The 20,000-nt window shown below is 35.0% G+C and overlaps 2 protein-coding genes across 3 annotated transcripts in view; both read right to left on the bottom strand.

Moving 5' to 3' along the window:
- The window catches only part of LOC119591500, a gene marked incomplete in the record, with an annotated part of 390,964 nt that overhangs the window by 9,611 nt on the left and 361,353 nt on the right, over positions 1–20,000 (bottom strand). The window contains 2 exon segments of the mRNA XM_037940253.1: positions 16,856–16,983; positions 17,258–17,409. Coding sequence (XP_037796181.1) covers positions 16,856–16,983; positions 17,258–17,409 — 280 coding nt within the window.
- On the bottom strand, positions 11,136–14,337 carry LOC119591511 (serine-rich adhesin for platelets-like). Of its 2 annotated transcripts, XM_037940263.1 has the most exons (3): positions 12,791–14,337; positions 12,109–12,492; positions 11,136–11,838 (listed from the first exon to the last, which is right to left on the bottom strand). In XM_037940263.1, the coding sequence occupies exons 1-3, from the start codon at positions 13,161–13,163 to the stop codon at positions 11,663–11,665; spliced, it is 933 nt and encodes a 310-aa protein (XP_037796191.1). In that variant the 5' UTR covers positions 13,164–14,337; the 3' UTR covers positions 11,136–11,662. The 2 variants fall into 2 exon arrangements, with proteins under 2 accessions (XP_037796191.1, XP_037796197.1); XM_037940269.1 differs by having other exon boundaries at positions 12,109–14,337.

The following is a 20,000-nucleotide window of genomic DNA, read 5'->3' as shown; positions in this document are numbered from 1 at the left end:
GGGTGATAAAGAAGTGAAAAATAATCATGATAACGAAAGATAAAATGTCAAAGAAGTGAAAGATAAATTGATGAAGGTAAAGAAAAACTTGATCCTAATCTAAATGAGAAGAAATGAAAGGATACGAAATGAGGAAGGAGAAGGGGAAATAGAGAAGACTAAATTGAATAAGGTTGACTTGGTGACAGAATGAATTTTTTTTTTTTCTAGATGAAAGAGAGTGAAAGGAGAATGCTTTGAAAAAAATGGCCCATTGAACATCAACGAATGTGAAGAAGAAGAAAAAGAATAAAAAGCCACAACACCAAGGCAGGTGAAGACAACACTCAACAGCTCTGCACTAGAACGCTTCTTTTTTTTTTTTTTTTTTTTTTTTTTTTTTTGGCCGAGATTCTTGTAAACAAACAAGCGGACAGCCATGATTCTAGGTCAGTGTGCCTCCTTGTCTTCTGTCTTGTGATTCTTTTTTTTGATTATTATTATTTCTTTTTTTTTATAAGTGACTTAAGGCTATTCGGTCTTCTCAAAGAAATAAATCTCATGTTCCTTTCTTTCTCTATTGACTCCCCCACTTCTAAAAAAAGAAAAAGAAAAAAATTTAATTTGCAAAATACCTTCGGCACACTGATACGAATACAGTCGTACCGCAGTTTTGACACAAGTGATCCAAGACGCGGGGAACAAAAATCAAAAAATATAAATAAACGGTAAAAAGAAGGTGCATCGTCCGTATATAACAAGGGTGCAACATCGAGAACAGTTCAAGGCTCAACATGAGAGAGAAGACCAGACAATGAGAGAGAGAGAAGAACCCATATGAAGGAGAGGAACGAGATAAGAATCTGATAACTATCATCAATAGCAGAGAGATGAAGGGGGAAACTTTTGAATGACTAAAAATGAATGAATGACCAAAGCTACTATGTTCTGTGGGATTCTGGTCTCTTTTTCCTAATGAATTTTCTTTTTGGGAGCAATGGTAATTATTCTGTGATTTATCAATGTGGACCAATTTTGTACCATTAGCAATGATGGTATTTGTGATAATCCTCCTACTATAAATATCATAAAAATTACGTTGTCTAAAAAAGATCAACATACAAATCTGTACTCAACTGAGAAATTAATATTAATGCCTCTTTCAATTATAATAAGCCTATGTAACTGACACAACAAAAGTGCATCAGTAAAGTTGAAACTGGTACTACTTGGATACATCCTAAACAATAGTGTTCCTACATTGTTTTTATGTCAGTCTGCCAGAAATGATTGGGTAAAAGAACAATTTATAACTACAGGGATTCATAATAATCAAAAGCCTACTTAATGAGCTATGTGGGGTCTCAAAGAATTCTATAAGGATAATGTACAATAGATTCAGCGAGCTACAAGGGTTAACTGAGAGGGTTAAAAGGAGCCATCAATGTAAAGAAGAGAATATTAAGGAAATATTGCTGCTTACCACAAGGACACCGTGGACTATGCCTGAGGATGGGGTTGACTGCCCTTGGCTTCAGCTCACAATTACACTTGGAGAATGTGACACATAATACAACTACCCTTAAGGAACATCAGCAGGTTGCACTGCCAGTATTGCATATAATATGTGGGAATTCCAACATGAAATGACCAGGGGTATTAAGTAACAACTCTGGATATTAATCACTGATATACAACAGACTCACTGGACTCTCCATTACTCAGGTCTTGGCTGGAGTTGGGGGAGTCTCTGATAGGGAGGAAGTCGCTAAAACACTTATGCTTTTCTGCCTAACAGGAAACGTTTCTGAAATACTGATGCTTTTGGTATCTATTGTGCAGAATATGTTAAAGATGCTAAATGTGTTCTCTATTTACAGTTCAATTAATCATTGTGGCATCAAGAAAGAAGTATCTATCCCAGTAGATCCAGCAAAGAGGAACTGATTGAATATCTGCCAAGAAGGACTAATAATGACAACATCTTGTACACTTTCCTACATGATTTACAAAGATCACAGAATACACATCCACCAGTTTCCAGATGGATTAGTAACCAAATGAAAGGGAAACACGATGAAAGATGAGAAAGGCTTACATGAAAGGATTTATCACTGTCCAGAAAAGAGAAAATACAAGAGTTTCTGATTGTGAGAGATTGTGAAAAAGTAAATGTACAAGAGAGTAAGGTTGTGTGGGTGTAATGAATAGAGAAGGATACCAAAAACTGATCCCAACTTCGTAATCAGTGAAATCTGAGGTGAGTAGAAGAAATGATATGTGTTGAGGATAATATACCTTAATCTGGAAGAACAAAAAGGAACAATGTTGAGGATGGCAATGTATACACTGTAGGAGCAGGGGGCACTCACAGAGGAACAAAGAGTGAAACAAGAGATCTAAGAAACATCAATGAAAGATATGGCAGTTATTGAGTGAGAAATTTATTTTAAAGATTATGTACAGAAGATAGAAAAGATATCAAACTCAAAAGAAGAGGAAATATGGGCTTATGAATAAAGGAAAGAAGAAAAGGGTGACAAAGAAACCATCAAGAATGACTGACCAACTAGAAAAAGGGGAAAGATAGATACCAATACAAAAGGCAGTATAAATGATGATTGTTGTATAAATGAAAGAACCTGTATATACGAACAAGGACTATGATATACTGACGATATGGAAGGTGAGGTGCCAGCAAACACAGAAGAAAACAGTTTCCAGAGACAATGAAAACCAGAAAATATATCTGACTGTTTTAATATTGTCTTAAGTCTCCCTCAATCCCATTTGTGCATACAGAGAAAAAAAAAATTATACCTATAAAAAAGTAAGTAATATTCATGTATAAAATACAGTCCACATGAAGTAAAAAGGCACATAATAAAAAAAGAAAGGAAAAAATTTTGCTTCAAAAACAATCTCTCCACAGATTTTCCACAGGTAATAACATATCATAAGGGATAGTGTGTGTGTGTGTGTGTGTGTGTGTGTGTGTGTGTGTGTGTGTGTGTGTGTGTGTGTGTGTGTGTGTGTGTGTGTGTGTGTGTGTGTGTGTGTGTGTGTGTGTGAGAGTGAGCACACGTGCGCCTGCACATGTGCACCTGTGTATAGTGGAAGTGCCCTATATGTGGAACCTAAATGGACACCAAATATATGTAATAAAAACCTGTATATATTGTAAATGATATTTCACACCTATATCTATCTTCATCAATGACAGGTAATCTTCTTACTCACATTACTCTATCTGCCTCATCTGACTACAGAACTAAAATCTACTTTTCTCTCACAGAGCTCATTTCTGGCATTCGTTTGAGAGCCAATTGGCACCTCCCTTTGGCTACAAAAAATATATTTGCATTCAGTCTTCTGTAGGAACACCTATTATTTCTACAGTGGGGGATTTCAAGTACAGGAAGCTCCTGGTGTGTGAGAGACATATACTGCTGTCTTAAATGTCTGCACACTTGCCATGGACTAGATCCTGTATTTCTTTTTTTTTTTTAATTACTTGTTTCATAATTCCTCTCTTGAATAAAAAGGTGTCTCTTTTTGAAGGGGATAAGGGGCTAATAAACTACTTATACAGCAAGTCATTTGTGTTTTACTAACATAAAAATAATATCAACAGTAATAATTTCCTGCAGTGACAGCAGGGAGGGTTTAACTCCTACAAGTGCATTAGCTTTAAAAGACACTCAAAGAACTCTCTAAAGTTCTGGTCTGAAATTTAGATCCACAACAAGTAAAGGAGTTTAAGTGTTCTTTGTGGGATCAAATACTAAGCAACGCTAGGAAGAGATAGAGAGAGAGAAACGTATCCTCTTGTCTAGATACACTTAGAAGCTTTTGAGGAGCAAATTAGGCAGGGTGGAGGGAGGCCCGAGGCGTTGTACTGCCTTGTAAGAAAATTCACAAGGAATGAGACTCGAGAGGCTTGTCTATGGATGAGGATGAGGACAAAAGTGGTGCACCAAGAGAGAGAGAAAGAGAGTGAGAGGCTACGGTGAATGCTACAGAAAGTGAACCATGATTTCAACTAGCAGGATTGCAGAGGAGAGAGCCTAGTCTATCTGAGACAGTGGAGGCCGTGATGGAGAAATGTTGTGGCTGCTACAGAGCCAGTGCTGACAAAACGGAAGACAGAAGAGTGAGCAGTGTTGAGACGATTGCAGTAAAGGGTGAGGTGAGAGAAAAGGGAAGAATAAGATAAGAAAAAAGAAAAAAAGATGGAGAGATAGATGAAGACTGCGAAGAATTTCAAAGATGCTGGATAAATGGACGGATAATAATACACCAAAGCGAAATATCCACAGCAAAATCTGACTCCTAAGAGGCTGCTAACATGTAGATATTGCTGCCATCTAAAGCTGGGATCAGAAGAGGATATGAGAACAATCAGAACTACAACTACACTCTATTCTGACACAGGGTAAGAGTGAAGGGCAGTGGAAGGGGAGCAACAAGGAAAACAAGGTAAGGGGTTGAAATGGGGTTATAAGGGCATAAGACTCAAGATACTGGACAGGGGCACGGGCCAGTGAAGCGGTGTCTCTCAGGGGACGTGTATTCCTCATAGGGAAACGCATCACGCACATACACAGAGCACGATTCAAGCGAGCCCACACAAAGCTGGTAAATGAGGTTCTCCAACATGATCTCAGCCAGGGAGAAAGGGGTTGGGGGGACGGGGCAGAGGATCACACTGGCCTAAGTCATAAGATCTAAGAAACACACTGAGATTCCGAGTCACACAACATTGACTACAGAGAAAAAAAGGTAAATGGTGGAGGACAAAAAAAATTAATAAAAAAAAAATAATAATAAAAAAAAGAAAAAAAAAAGAAAAGAAAAGAAAAAAAAGGGGGGGGGGGACATTTAAGTAACACAAACATATAAAGAGACTTTTTGTCTTCTACAAATCTGGCTAGAGGAAAGACACCTTGGGGACAAAAACATTTAAGTCAAGTCAAGCATTTTATATCAAATATATATAAATATATATATTTATATTATAAAACCACACCAATTACCAAATAGAATATATACTAGGGCAATGAACTGCCAGGAAATTTTGGTTTCTCTGTTAAGTGTGATGCCAACGAGCACATTAAAAGAGCATTAATGTCAAAAAGGGAAGAAAAAATATTGTGCCAGTAATCATATTCACAATGATAATAAATTTTTTGTGAATAATAATAATAATAATAATAATAATAATAATAATAATAATAATAATAATAACAATAGTAATGATAATAATAATAGCAATAATTATAATAATAAATATTAATTCCAACAACAACAACAGAGAGATAATAATATTGAAGATGGCAGTAGTAATAAAAATAATAATGATAATAAGTAGTAATAAAGAATATTAATATTAATGATAATGGTAACAACAACAACAACAATAATAATAACATCAACAACAATAACAATGCCAACAATAATAATAATAATAATAATAATAATAATAATAATAATAATAATAATAATAATAAAAAACAATGATAATAATAACAACAGTAACTATAACACTAGTAATAACAGTGATGATAATGATAATGATAATAATGATAATAATAATAATGATAATAATAACAATAATAATAATAATAATAATAATAATAATAATAATAATAATAATTGAACACTATAAGGACCGTCTCAATATAAAGCCTTCAACAGATTGAAGTTTAACTGGAAAAAAAAAAAAAAAAAAAAAAAATCACATCACCATTTCTCTCCAGAATTAAGACTTCTACAACATTACCCAAAGAAATAAAACATATTTAATAATCACTGGAATTTTAGTGGCAGTTTTAGTGTGGTAGAGACAAAAGAGGGTTGGGCAAAAATGTATTTTTGAGAAAGGCTGTCGCTTTATTCAGAAGGAATAAGTTATTTGCCTAATGCAAGGGATTGAATGTGTCTGATATTCTAATTTTATTCTTCGTTTTTAGTTCAATAAGGTGTTGCCCTAATTTTGGACTGTGTGTAAAATTGGGGAATGGAGACTCTTGTTAACTTGGGACAATCAGTAGAAAAAGGGTTACCTGCATTTTTTAAGTAGCCAAGAGTGTGAAAGGTAAAAAGAGAGAGCATTATGATTGAAAATAATTACAATTAAAACAAAAACAGAAACTGGTACACCCATACGTGCAAAAAGCTGACATCTATAAGTCAACTTCACACACTTAGAAAATGATTCCGTAGCACTACTTGCCAAAAAATATAAATCAATAAAAGAATAAGTGTAACAGAATAGAATAAATGATTAAAAAGTGACAGAATAAAAGAACCACTAATCCTTAAACAAACCTTCTAGGTAAAAGCACTATGAAAAAATCAAGAGAGATTGAAGCACTTCCAAATCTGCACTAATGAATAACTTACAGATCTGTGTAGCACATGGGCCAAGGGGTTAACTTCCCTCTCTCAATAGTCTGTCGAAAAACATTAAATTGTGTGATTTGGGTCAACTCATTCGTTGAAATGCAAAAGAGGAGACAGCACACAGTGCTACTTTCAGGACTTGAATACTGTGCAGAAGACAAGTATTTACCTACAAGAGAGGAACCTGATGTTTCCTGTGATGTGGGGCTCACTGGTGACTTTTAAATAAATGGAAAGAAAGACAGAGAGAGAGAAAAAAAATCACATACACAAGGTAGGAAATCAGTATCATGTTAATGTGGTCTGACTGTACCAAAGGTTGGTTTGTTGGCACAAATGAGAAATATGAATGCAAAATTATAAGTCAGACAAATGGCTGAATGTGTCTATGAAGATTTACTTCCACTTCCACTAATGGTATGCATTATGGGATGACATATTACAGGGAAGAAAACCAAGGAAGAACTACTTTCTAATTTGAAATTAGGAAAGGTTGAATATGTTATATTTACATCAGGAAATGACCCCCTTGCATTTCGACAGGTCTCAGTCTCTTTTAGGCTGAAGTATGGATTGTGTAGACTGTTATATCCCTGATAACATAGTTTGGTAAAGACTTATCAAAACCAGAAAGATATGGTTTGGCTTAACATGGTGTTTGTTGTCGTGTTTCAAATTTTGTTTCCCTGCCGGTATTGAAACAAACATCAGAATGTGCTAAAATATGTATGTACAGAAATTTCTTAAATATTTGTTCCAATTTATATTAGTGATGAAGATGAAAAGGGATGCGAGGTGTAGAAAACCACAAAACCAAAGAGGAGCTGAGAAGCTAAAGAACCAGATGAATGTAAGAGGTTATACATTTTCCCTCTAGCCTGTGTGTGACAAGCAATTGTTCTCGTAAAAGTTGGAGAGTTGTTGAAAAATAGAAGAGACCCTAAGATGAATCCAGGAAAAGATCTGTTTGTGAATGGGGTATGGCTTGTTCTACACACTGGCAAAAAAAGGGAATTTGCATCAAGTGTACAATAGGCCCACAGATAAGAAGAAGACAGACGGGATGAAATAAAATAAGTCTATTGAAAAAGAAATGAGTAGAAAAAGAGAATGATGAGAGAAGTAGATATTTGATATAATATGATTTGGCATCAATTTGATTGAGTTAACAGATGACAAGGATAGGTTATAAAAGGTATAGAAGTAGGTGTTAATAATTAATGATATACAGAAGATCTAGAAGTATAGGTGTTAATAATTAGTGATAAACAGTAAGAGATAAAAAAAAAAAAATAACTCATTAAGTATATATCTGAGTTTAGAAATATTAAAAAAGGAACAGGTATAATGGTGTCTTATGGTAATAAAGGAATTAAGCAAGTTAGAAAATTATAAGAATGATTCTAGTAAGAAAATGGACCAAAACTTATCAATGATATGAATGTTTAACTAAAGCACTCATTAAGAAAGTACAGGTGATCAGAGAATTGGGATTTCGCTTGTATCTGATATCTGAGAGGGATCTCTGGAGTCGAAAAAAGAGGTTTGAATAGAAGTGTAATCTTTGGTCTTGAGACAGAATTGGAATGCAAGAGGATTAGGGTCAGCAAACAGCAGAAGAGAGAGAAAGAAAGGAAGAAAGAGGGAGAGTAAAAAAAAAAAAAAAAATAAAGTGGTGAAGGAGAAAGAACTGCGGTCAGAACTGACACATGATTGACGTACATCGAGAAAAATGAAAACACCAAAGGAACACTCAAAAGGCCCTTGAAAGTAAAGCTCACGCCGCCCTCTTGCAAAAAAGAAAAAGAACATCATTTATTAAAGAGTTCATAGTCTGAGGGAAATTAATTATACATCGTACAACACTCATTATCCGAAACAATCATAGATGTAAAAAATATCTGGAAACAGTAAATATAAAACAGCAAAAAGTCTTAAACTTATGTGTGAAAAAAAGAAAAATAATCTAGGCAGACACATTCCATAATTTTCAATTTGCACTGTGCGACTGCAGAACTGTAGCCTTTGTTTTTTGTTTATTTATAAATTGGGATTACGAAAAAAAATGTATATATATTCTAATATACTGGGCAGACATCATAATGATACCTGTACTTGAATACACATATAGACATAGTGAGAATAGGGGTAAAAATATATACTATATATGTATAAAAACTTTTCAGAATCCAATGTGGATATAATACAGGCAGCTCTCATGAGCAGCTGCTTGATCCATCCATACATAATAATCCAAGTAAAGTGTTTTTCAAGTGACAGAAATAAAAGGAGAGTCTACAAGAAGCACCAATTAGTACCAGCTAATTAAGGAACAGTCAAAGTTTCTGCATCTGGTTCATGACTTCATTACGATGGGGTTTTTCTAACAAGCCGTCACCCTGCTTTTAGGGGTGGGGTGTGGGGTTGGAGGGTAGGGCAGGTGAGGACTTTACAGTATATGGGGGAGAGAGTGGGCAGACAGGGAGAGTAATGGGTGGGTGGGGCTAGGTTATCTGTGCGAATACCTGGACTGTCCTCTGAGGTGGTCTAGATATTGTTCTTTTCATTCTTTTTTTTTTTTTTTTTTTTTTAAGGAAGAAAGTGTAAATCAACAAAGTGCCTGCTTTTTTCTGGTAGAAACTGGAGGTTAGTCTCTACCATGTTTGTGAAAAAGATATATAATTTTATCATAATAACCTGAAAGAGTATGTAGGCAACACTGGAAATTATTAAGGCAATACTCTAAAGTGTAAGGATACACCAAAACAATCCAAAACAAGGAAGACAATACAAATCTTCTGATGACAAAGTAATGACACAAGTGTACTGGCCTACATATAGTTCATGTGCTCAGTACAAATGAAAATCAAACACCATATGATGTTATAAGATGTGTGTGTGTATATATATATATATATATATATATATATATATATATATATATATATATATATATATATATATATATATATATATATATATATATATATATATATAGTTCATCTGCTCCAAAGTGAGTAAGATATAAAATGAAGTAGCAACTGAGTGTAAATATTTGGTGTACCGAAGACATGAAACAAATAACGCACTTAAACACATAACCCAAAGCGCCGCAACTCGTCGTCTGTGCAATAACAATCATCTAGCCTGGCTACCTGCTTGCTTTCGAAGTCTGACTCCAAGACACATTTAATCAATGAGGCAGGATTTATTATATAAATTTTTAACACACATTTTAAAGAAAACAGGGAATCAATACTGACTCAGGATTGTTGGGATTAAAAGTGTCTCAGATATAGCTAGTATTACAAAGAGGGATGATGATTACAAACCTTACAGTGTATACTACAAACACCCTATCCTACACACCAGAGTACAAAATCAAAATTAAAATTTAAGACTCATTAGAATTGTTGACTAGCTCCTCTTGTCTACAGTGATGCTGCTCTACCTTCCTATGACTAGTCTTAATTGGAGGGTGTGCCAAAAAGGCTCAGTACTCACATTACCTAACACCAAATAATGTGGCATTTCTTATATGTAAAGCCTGTGTTACCAATATAGAAAAAGGAAGAGGAATTGAAAAAAAAGGTAAGACATGTGTAAAGCTGCTGCTTTCATCACAGCATAGTGTAATGTGTAAGGCTGAGTGTCCTTAAAGCACTGGTTAATACTATGTGATCATAATCTTAGTAGCACTGCTGTGCTGATGGGCTGGCGTGGTGTACTTGCGATTGAAATTGCGGTTATCTGCATGTCAATCCCAGAGACTGACAATCTTGAGGCTGTCTGACCATCCACATGCCTTTACTTGGGAGTGGCCCAACAGGACCTCAGAGGTCTGACAACAATCTCTTGGCTCAACGCTTAAACCAATGTTCGTGATTTCTGGCATGTGAGTGAGTGTAAGTGTGAGAACAAGGGAGAGTGTGAGAGTGTGTGCAGCAGTCTGGTGCGGCATGTGGGCTGCTTGCACTTACTGGCAGGACCTGACAAGTTTCTCATCAGGAACACAGTAAGTCATGCCTTCAGCTCCCCTTGTCTTCGAGGTCCCCTTCTGGCCGCCCAGAGGAACCCTTACTTTTTGCCACTGCTGAAGTAAGAGCTGTGTCTTTGTGAATGGCCAACTTTTTTATCTATCTAAATGTTACTAGGAGGAAAGAAGGAAAAGTGAGACAGACATAATTAAGGGACTCAGAAAGACATGTGATGGAAACAATGAATAGAGGGAAAAAGATAAAAGGGGAAGGAAAAGATGGGGAAAAAACTATACTTAAAAAGTGGCATAGAGAAAGGTGTACTAGAGCGCAAGAGAGAAAGAAACAATATAAAATATAATCTTATAGAGGTATGTATAGGGAAAGACTGTGTACATGAAAGAATGTATTTATGAGTGTGTAAATGTGTCTGTGTGTTGGCACTCATGTTAATGTAAGTAAAGTAAATCATGATAGATCTGTGCATGAATGAAGACATTACATTACTGAATACCTTCAGATCAATCCTAAGAGACTGGACAATATGACTAATTACCACCAGTCATCTATATTGCAAATATAAGAGTCAATTAGTTCACACCTGAGAGAGATTTGTGACACTAACATATTTGCAGTTGACTACCAAGGATAATTATGCCTACTACTCTATTCTACATCTATTTCTATATTCATTCTGAGAGTCAGATCCGTGTCAAACCATGGACAGACATTTGCCTGTTTGCTTTCTAGCTTTTCCTATACTCAACTATACTACTTGAGAAACACTGGTAAATCCCTGAGCAATATGAAAGGCTATCATAGCTGGGTATTGTACACAAATTCAAGAGACCTAAGAATGCACATAAAAAACTATTCTTCTAAAAGGAAAAGAAGAATAAGTCTAGCCTATTGCTAAATTATTATCATTATCACTGGTTTTAAAATTCTGAGATGAGATTAGATCAGCCATGTATTCTACAAGCAGGGTGTTAAAAGAGAACCCTCTCTAACTGCATACAGGCACACAATACAGAAACTCCTTTCCTAATCAGCAATATTTAGCTCTAATTTGCTGTTTTTTTTCTGAAGAGAGTGTTAAAATATATGTACAAAATATGATGGAGATCAAAAAAAGAAAGAAAAAAATTGTATATACATATTTATATTCATGTCATGTAAGTATAAGCCATATGCCAGAGGGAGCCTGAGAAATCTCTAGTTCACAGCATGTCATATGCTATAATCAATCATGAGCTTTATGAGGTGGAGAGAGAACTCTACTAAACTAGCATAATAAGGAATCATATCCAGTTAAAAGACTCCACCTCCTTGTTGCCCTCTTCCTTGGCCACGTCCCCTTCAGGAGCTAGGTCAGTGGTTGTCTTGGCTGACCCCTCCTTCACTACAGTGGCAGCCCTAGTCAAAGAGGCTTTTGTGGCACTCATGAAATTGCTAAAAAACCCTCTTCGTGGTTGCTCTGAAATGGAGAGTTTATCCTGTGACTCTGAAAAAGGCACTAGAACTGAAAAGGATATTCAGTTTGTACATCTATGGAGTGCAATTAAGAGGGACAAGAGATTTCACTGAACTAGTAAGAAAAACTCTTAAAAATCTGCTCGAAGGATATGACTGGCTTTGGCAATTCAGCTGTGCAAAAATCTTGTGACAGTTGCAAATGGGTTGACAAAAAATGATAATCAGTAAACTGTAATAAGGCCACAGAAAGGGATAAAGCCAGAGAGCTAACCTTTCTCTTGTTCGCTTTCATTTTTTGACTCTGCTTCTGCTTTTTCCACTTGAGATGATGATGGAGTGCCCTTGGGCTCACTCGCATCCTCCTTTTCGCAAAGGGTCACTGTACCAACTGCCTCTTTGGTCTCGGGGCAGCCCTGACCAGACTTCTGCTCTGCGTGGGAAGCAAGCGCATCATGCTTAGTGACCTTTTCGTCACTAACACTCTCCTCCATGACGGGTTTTTCTTTTACGCTATCAGCCTCTGTGCTTAAGGTCTTATCTGTGGCTTCTGTGACTTTGTCTGTGATTCCTGCAGCCTGCGCAGCCTGCTTTGTCACATCAGTGGCCTGTGCCACTTTGCTTGATATGAAATTCCCAAAAAATCCCATTACCGATTCTGGAAACAGGAGAAGCTACAGTGATACTAAATGAAACTATTGATACTAAAGTATGATGAAAGAAAAAAAATAATAATAATAAATCAAGAATAAATACATGATAAACATGTTCCCATCTGAAAAGACAATGAACATACTAACCAAACTAATGAAATATAGGAAAACAAAGAACAGCAGAAAATAACCATGCAAAAATTTCATACAAGGAAAAAAAAAGAAAAAAAAAGAAAAGAAAGATTTAATACACATAAAAACTACAAAAACTGTAACCAAACTCCAAAAGCAAACACTGCTAACCTTTCTTCTCACTCTTATCTTGAACAGATGGTTTAGATGATTCTAAAGGAGGAGGTGCAGGAGAGACCTTACTAGAAGAAAGTGGCAAAACTTTACTATTGGTTGTAGTTGTGGAAGTAGGAGGAGGAGCAGAAGTAGAAGTAGATGAAGCAGTGATTGTAGTTGTTGTAGTAGTGGTAGTAATAGTAGTTGTTGTAGCAGCAGCAGTTGAGGTTGTTTCAGAGGAACCACTAAAAAGACTGCTAAAAAAATCCATCACAGTATCTGAAATTTTATTCAGACACATGACTTTTCCAAAAAAGATACAACGAAAAAAACAAAACTCTAATAAAAAAAAAAACAAAAATATATATTTCCAAATACATAATAACATTTAAAAAAATCAAAATGACCCCCCCAAAAATATTAAATAACATCAGCATCAATAACATAACAAAAAACAAAAATAGTAAAACGAACAAACAAAAATACTGTGATAAGAATATATATCAAAAACTGAAAAGTGACGACGTGCAAACTAAATCATGATGATACGCTAGACTGCTTCCATTTTCTAGAAACTTCCAATGTCTGCCACAGAAGCCACACACTAGGTATACCTTAAGCAAAATGAGTGCACAGTTATTGCGAAGTATTTTCCCTTTTTTTATGATTTTGCTAAAAGAGAACTCGAGCAATAACTGATACTTAGAAATTAATATAAAAAAAGAGTAAATATCACCTCTTTCAAGAAAAAAAAAAAAAATATCAAGCAATTATAAGTAACAAACAAAGAAATAATAATAAAAAAAAGAAGCTGATAAATAGAAGAAAAGAAAGAAAAAGAAAAGGAAAAAGAAAAACGAAGTCACAACCCAGGCTCCCTTTGACGGAAGCCTATGCCCTGACCTTTAATCGGCTTTCTAGTTTTCATTAAAAGGCCACTAGAGTCGAACTCAAACGAAGAAGACACACTATCAAACATAGGAGGTGCGGTCACGGTGGCTGTGCAGGTAGTTGCTGAGGTGGTTGCGTTGGTCGGGACCTCGAAAGCTGAAAGTTGAGGTATCACAGTCCTGTCAGCAAAATCACTTCGTATTACAAGAGGACGTCACAGTTTCCCTCGCATATGGGTTTGTAAACAGTCTTTTTTTTTTTTTTTCACAGATGAGGAGTAGTATCTACAGCGCAGAGATAGCGAGAGGCTGAAGAGGCAGAGGGATTCTGGCTTGCTGTGGCTCTCTTTCTCTCTTTGCCCTCTTTTCTGTGGCTCTATCATAGGCTGGCAGCATTCCTCTTGGGGATGATGGTAGGGATGAGAGGAAGGGCTGGAATGCAATTAGCAATACTGGATCTTAGCCGCCTTTAGTCATGACTTGTTGCAGATATAATCACAGCAAAAGAGGTATGCTTGAATTCTGCGACAACATTATGCCATGAACTGCAACATGAGCAATGTTGATTCACTGACGCGAGCGAGAAAATGGCTAGCGGCATAGCTCTTCCACAGACAGCAGTTTTGAGTTGGGGTGTGCAGCTTAGTATCAATACCAAATGCATTCATAATATGCAAGCAGTTATAAGAAACTATGCAATGAACATCAGCTAGTCAAATAATATTGCAAAATAAATGTCTAAGTAAAACCTTTTTTTTTCTTTTGGTAGCTGTCAATAAGTGCACTTCACTTACATGGTAAAATTTTGTATTCACCATTCAACTCCTTTTATTCGTAAAGCTCCACAAAAATGTTTTGTGTGCTAAAAAAATTTTCAACATTAACAATGTGCATCTCACATAAACAAATATATGTTTCATTAAATGAGTGCCTATAAACCCATACTTAAGTACATGACTGATTCATCCATCTGCAGTTAACTTACAATTACAAAATTACACGTTCTCTGAAAAATAGCCATTTCACATAAAAAATAATCACTTTAAAAAACAAGACGAAAAAAACCCTAATCCATATAGTCCTAAATATATCACTCTTTACCAAATCCTTTTCTAACAATACAAACTCAATTAAACTTGAAGTTATCCCTAAATCTTGAAAAGAGGGATTTATAACATAAAAAAGACACATAAATATGTTTGGTAAAAAATTCTAAGAATAAAATATTTAACACAAAAGGTGTGTGTGTGTATATATATATATATATATATATATATATATATATATATATATATATATATATATATATATATATATATATATATATATATATATATATATATATAGGTACAGATATATATATATATACATGTAAAATTACAAACATCTATAATTCTAATCACCTCTTTCCGTCTATGTCCCAAAGTGATATTGAGGTTCCTACAACATACCTACCCATGCACCTATATCTGACAGTCTGATCCAACACACATTACCAACAACCATATAACCAAATATCTATAACACTACTTCTCAGCTCTTTAATCAGAACACATTTCAGAACGACCCACAATTTCAGATCACAAAATGACATGTCTTATCGTCATCTCATCTTTAATCACAGTTCTACCACATCACCACAAACCCTCCCTAGAGAAGGGGGAGGGGTGTTTGTCAGAATCACTTGCAAAACCTAGAATAAGGATTCTAAAAAATCCATACCAATACCATTCCCAGCCTATGAGGAGGGGAAAGAAGGATGCTATGAGGGTGTTCTTCTTCTTTGCTTTTTAAATACCATAAGGTTCGATAACATTCCCAACAAAGTTGACTACAGAAACTTGGGCATTCCACCGTGGGAGAGGATTTACCGTGTCTGTTCTTTCGGCTCTTCAGGCTTACCTTTAACTGAACTGCAGAAACAGAAATAGAGAATAGATTTTTAGGAGATCCATCAGTCCTAAGCTTCACTCTACCTGTGTCCTTGACAAAAAAGACTGGCAAGATTGTAACATGAGCGCCTCAAGTCATATGGGTGTGGAGCAATGTCTTGGATGTAAGGAAGATTCATATATACAGACAAGAAGGAAATGTGAAGGACATTTTTTTCTGTTTTTTGCTTTGAATATACGTGCCATAAAATTTTACTGCAAATAAATAGCAGCAGCATGGGCTTAATGCAAGGATTATTATTCTTTTGTTGTTGTTCATATTGAGGCCAATTGGTATCAAAAGTGAAGAACAAGTCTCATAGTCTTCAATGATAAGGAAAAAAAAAATACATATATATAAAAAAAAAAACAAGGTAGTCAAGAGTTGCAAAAAAAACTTAGTCATGAGCCTGAAAACCATCTGTTGTTTCAGAGGAATAAAAAAAATCAATAAATGAAAAATAAAAACACTTTAACATTTCATATTGATTAAGCTCAATAATGCTGAAGCTTTAATCATGCATAAAAAAGTATTCTTGGGTAGAAAGAAGACATAATATATGAAAGATAAAAAGTATAATAAAAAAAAAAAAAAAGAACACTGTTCAATTGGGAAAAAAATAGAGAAAACAGTGTTAAAGGGAAGAAACTTCTTTAAGATGTAAAATTATTTTTGAACATAAATGACATAAGAGCAAATTATTTTTTTCTTTCCATAACATACTATACAATCTAAAATAAAAAAATTCTTGAAGGATATAAATTTACTATAACATGAACAAAAGAACAAAAGTTGTAAGATTGAAACTTGTTCTTCAGTCCTCAAATCCTAAATTCAGAAGGATGGGATTTAATCTATCATCATCCACGATTTGTGTTGTACCACATTATTCATGAGGGTATTTACATGTAGAAAGAACATTTGTAAGGTTAATGTCACTGTGCACAAAGACTGAGGTTACAAAATCTCAATTTATTATCATCTATCCCGATGATGAATAACATTAATTCCTTATACGACTACTGATCTGACCTATGAGGCCACACTATCGTTGATAAAAAGACACTTGAAAAAAGTATTTGTAATGTGTATGTAACAATGGAAATATACAATCCATGTTAACTTGATGAAAGACAAAAAAAATAATAATAAAAAAATAAATAAATAAATAAAAGAAAAGAAAAGATGCAAGTCTGCTAGAACGATCACTATGACTGCACCGAAAACGAAGACCTTAGACTAGCCCCCACGTACTTACCTTTCCTGCGGTCTCGCTGGTCTGGGCGCGGAGGTGGTGGTGGGCCATGTGCGCCCGGGCCGGGACCTCGCCCTGACTGACCCGGGGGAGGAGCTCGATCGCGGGGGTCTAAGGTATCACGGCGCGACCTATGTTGTTGTATATATCACATGATTTAGTTCAGGTTGGAGAAGAATGGTGTGACGTGTATCTCTCAAGATAACTTGAAATGGATAGAGCTGAATAATATTAATAATAATAAAAAAAGATAACTATAAAAAAAAGGATTATCTTGCTAAGCTACTCAAAGCCATTAAAATGCACTTTACACTGACAGAGTTAAAAGCATAGGGGGTTGTGAAGGAACAAGGCCTCGATTGCCACTCTGAGGATCTTGTACCCTGATGCTCTACCGAGCCTGACCTGTGATCATCGGCGTAGTCCTGGGGTGCATCCTGCAGGAAGTTAGAAGGCACAAGCCCCCTGTGGCCTCCCAGTTCACCCATGTAGAAGCCGTCATCATCCATGTCACCATACACGTAGATGATGTCGCCCGTTTGGAATGACAGCTCCACCTGTTCAGAAGCGAGGAAAAAAAGGAAAAACGTAAAACTGTCGGTCAACAGTTCTCTCTCTTTATTTTTATTTTTGCGTGCTGGCGATACAGTCCGTACAGCTTTTGCTCCTAAGACATTCACAAAACTAACTTTTATTTTGGGGGGCTGTTCATTCATAAAAAAAAATAAATAAATAAATAAATAAATACATATACATTACTACTGAGCAATCATTGTAACCAGTGTTCAGCATGTCATCACAAAAACAAACAAATAATAAAACAAAAAATTCAGGGCAATATGAAACTTTTTCCTCTCATTTTTATCTGATCTATATATCTAATCCTTTCTCTCTGAGTCATCATAATCTACTACATCAGAAGGGAGGCAGCTCAAAGCTAAAAGAATTCTTCCTGGGGTGATAGCTGGTTGAAGCACAGTGAAGCAAAATTCACAGCATACCACAACTCTACAGCATGATTGATTGCAAGAACTAATACACACGTTCAAGAGGCTAATGAGACACTCCCAAATGGATGAATGGATAGATGAAGACACTGATGGATTGGACAATGAGGATTGATGGATCATACATTAATGGCTGAGAATGAATGGAGTAAATGAATGGTACTACAGTCAGCTGTATGGAAATCAATTAATCAATCAATCTTAAAAAAAAAAAAAAAGGGTTAAAAAGTTCCACTGGGGGGGGAAAAAATATATGCAACCCATGTCTTCAGGAAAAAAACATTTTCTTTGATATCTAATGGGTTTATTTCAAAAGAGTACTATGTTATACTGGAAAAAATATATATATTTCATTTATTTAATTCATAAATAAAACTCGTAGCTACAAAAATAAGCAGAAGTGATTGTCTACTGAAAAAAAGGAAATAAAAAAAAAGAAAAGAAAATACATTACAAATCAAAGTAAATGTCATATACAAGTCAGTAGCATTATAGCAGCTTCATATCATTAGTCTAGACATCAAATATTCATCAGGATGGTAATTTCTCCCTCTTACAGGACTGGAAAATGTGGTACCAATAATGCAACATTTGTCAATTTAACAAATTCCTGGAGTACTCAAAAAAAAAATTCAATTCACTGATTTCCACCTGATAAAGCTCTGATGAAGAAAAGCTTATTTTCTATCCATGTTTAATATCTATCTATTTACCGGCATGTCTCTGTTTGTGTTCTCTGATGACATGTGTAGAAGTTTCTTAGAGTATTAACATGAATATGGGATAGGGAGAGAGAGAAAGTAAAAGCAAGTATAGAGGGTGGGAGGAGATGGGGCAGAGAGAGGGGGGGAAGGAGAGAGGGAAGGAAAAAGGAAGAGGAAGGAAGAAAGAGGGATGGAGGGAAAGGGAGATACACTTTTACACCAGTCCATACACACACAGACATAAAGTCACACACATATACACCAAAGACATACATATGCAAACATGTATCCACACATAAATCCCATACACACAGACATTACTTCTCAGAAAAACCTTCCTATAGGATGAAAGTAGCATGTCCCTGATGTCTGGTGTATTAGCTGTAATGTAATACAAAATGCAATAATGTAACCAACAAACACTTGTAAAGATGGCTCATTTAGCTCTCTCTATGTCCACAAAAAGGTTGGATATTCCAAAAGAAAGGTCTTAAAACAAACAAGAATAAATTCATCATCTCTCTGGTTTTACAAGAACATTCTTACCATCTATACTATGTTCTAAAATTTAATACTGTTTGGCCGACTCCTCTCTAATTTTCGACAGAAATACTTCAAAGGATAAAATTGCCTTTCTGAGTCAGCAGCCAAAAGCCATGAGCTAAAATAGTGCCTATTTTCAATGTCCTACTCCTATTTCTTGCCAATAGCACTTCTATAATCAACTACATTTGACCCATATTAGCTGATTGGTGTAAGAAATTGTATATGTAAAAGTACACTGGATCATATCACTGTATCTTAACAAATATATTACTGCATCATCATGAATTGTACAAATGCCCATTTTATTATGTGTTTACAAGGAATTACAAAAATCAATACCATCAAAGTTTTAGCTATTACTAGATTGTCACTAAAAAAATTCACAGTATCTACTTACTTATCAGATCAATTATTGGAATCAAAGCCTGGGCAGATGAGTTCTTAACAGCTTTATATCATAAATCATTTTCTTATTATTATTCCTAGATACATTTACTATAGTATTTTATATAACTACTAATTCTCATCTGTTCTTTGAAACAGAAATTTACTATATCTGCTACTGGAAATATATGACCTAATACTTCACGTCATTATAAAAGTACATTTTGGAAATAAATGAAATTTTTAAAAGTGTAATTATCAACTACATAGACAATTTCATATCTTTTTAATATCTAAAATACATCTGATATTCAATTAAATTATGCTACTTTAAATCCTAACGTTCAAATATTGCTATCGACAAATAATTGTAAGCTACTTGGTCTATATAATTTCACTAGTTTTGTATGCATTTCTGCCTAACAAACACATATATTACATTTAAACACTCATTCTGACTCAAATCACAAGTAAACATATGAATAATCAATTACAAAAAAATCCAAT

Source organism: Penaeus monodon, chromosome 3 (assembly GCF_015228065.2).
Source record: "Penaeus monodon isolate SGIC_2016 chromosome 3, NSTDA_Pmon_1, whole genome shotgun sequence".
NCBI lineage: Eukaryota > Metazoa > Arthropoda > Malacostraca > Decapoda > Penaeidae > Penaeus > Penaeus monodon.
Note: the sequence above shows the minus strand (reverse complement) of the source record. Positions and strands in the feature narration are given on the sequence as shown.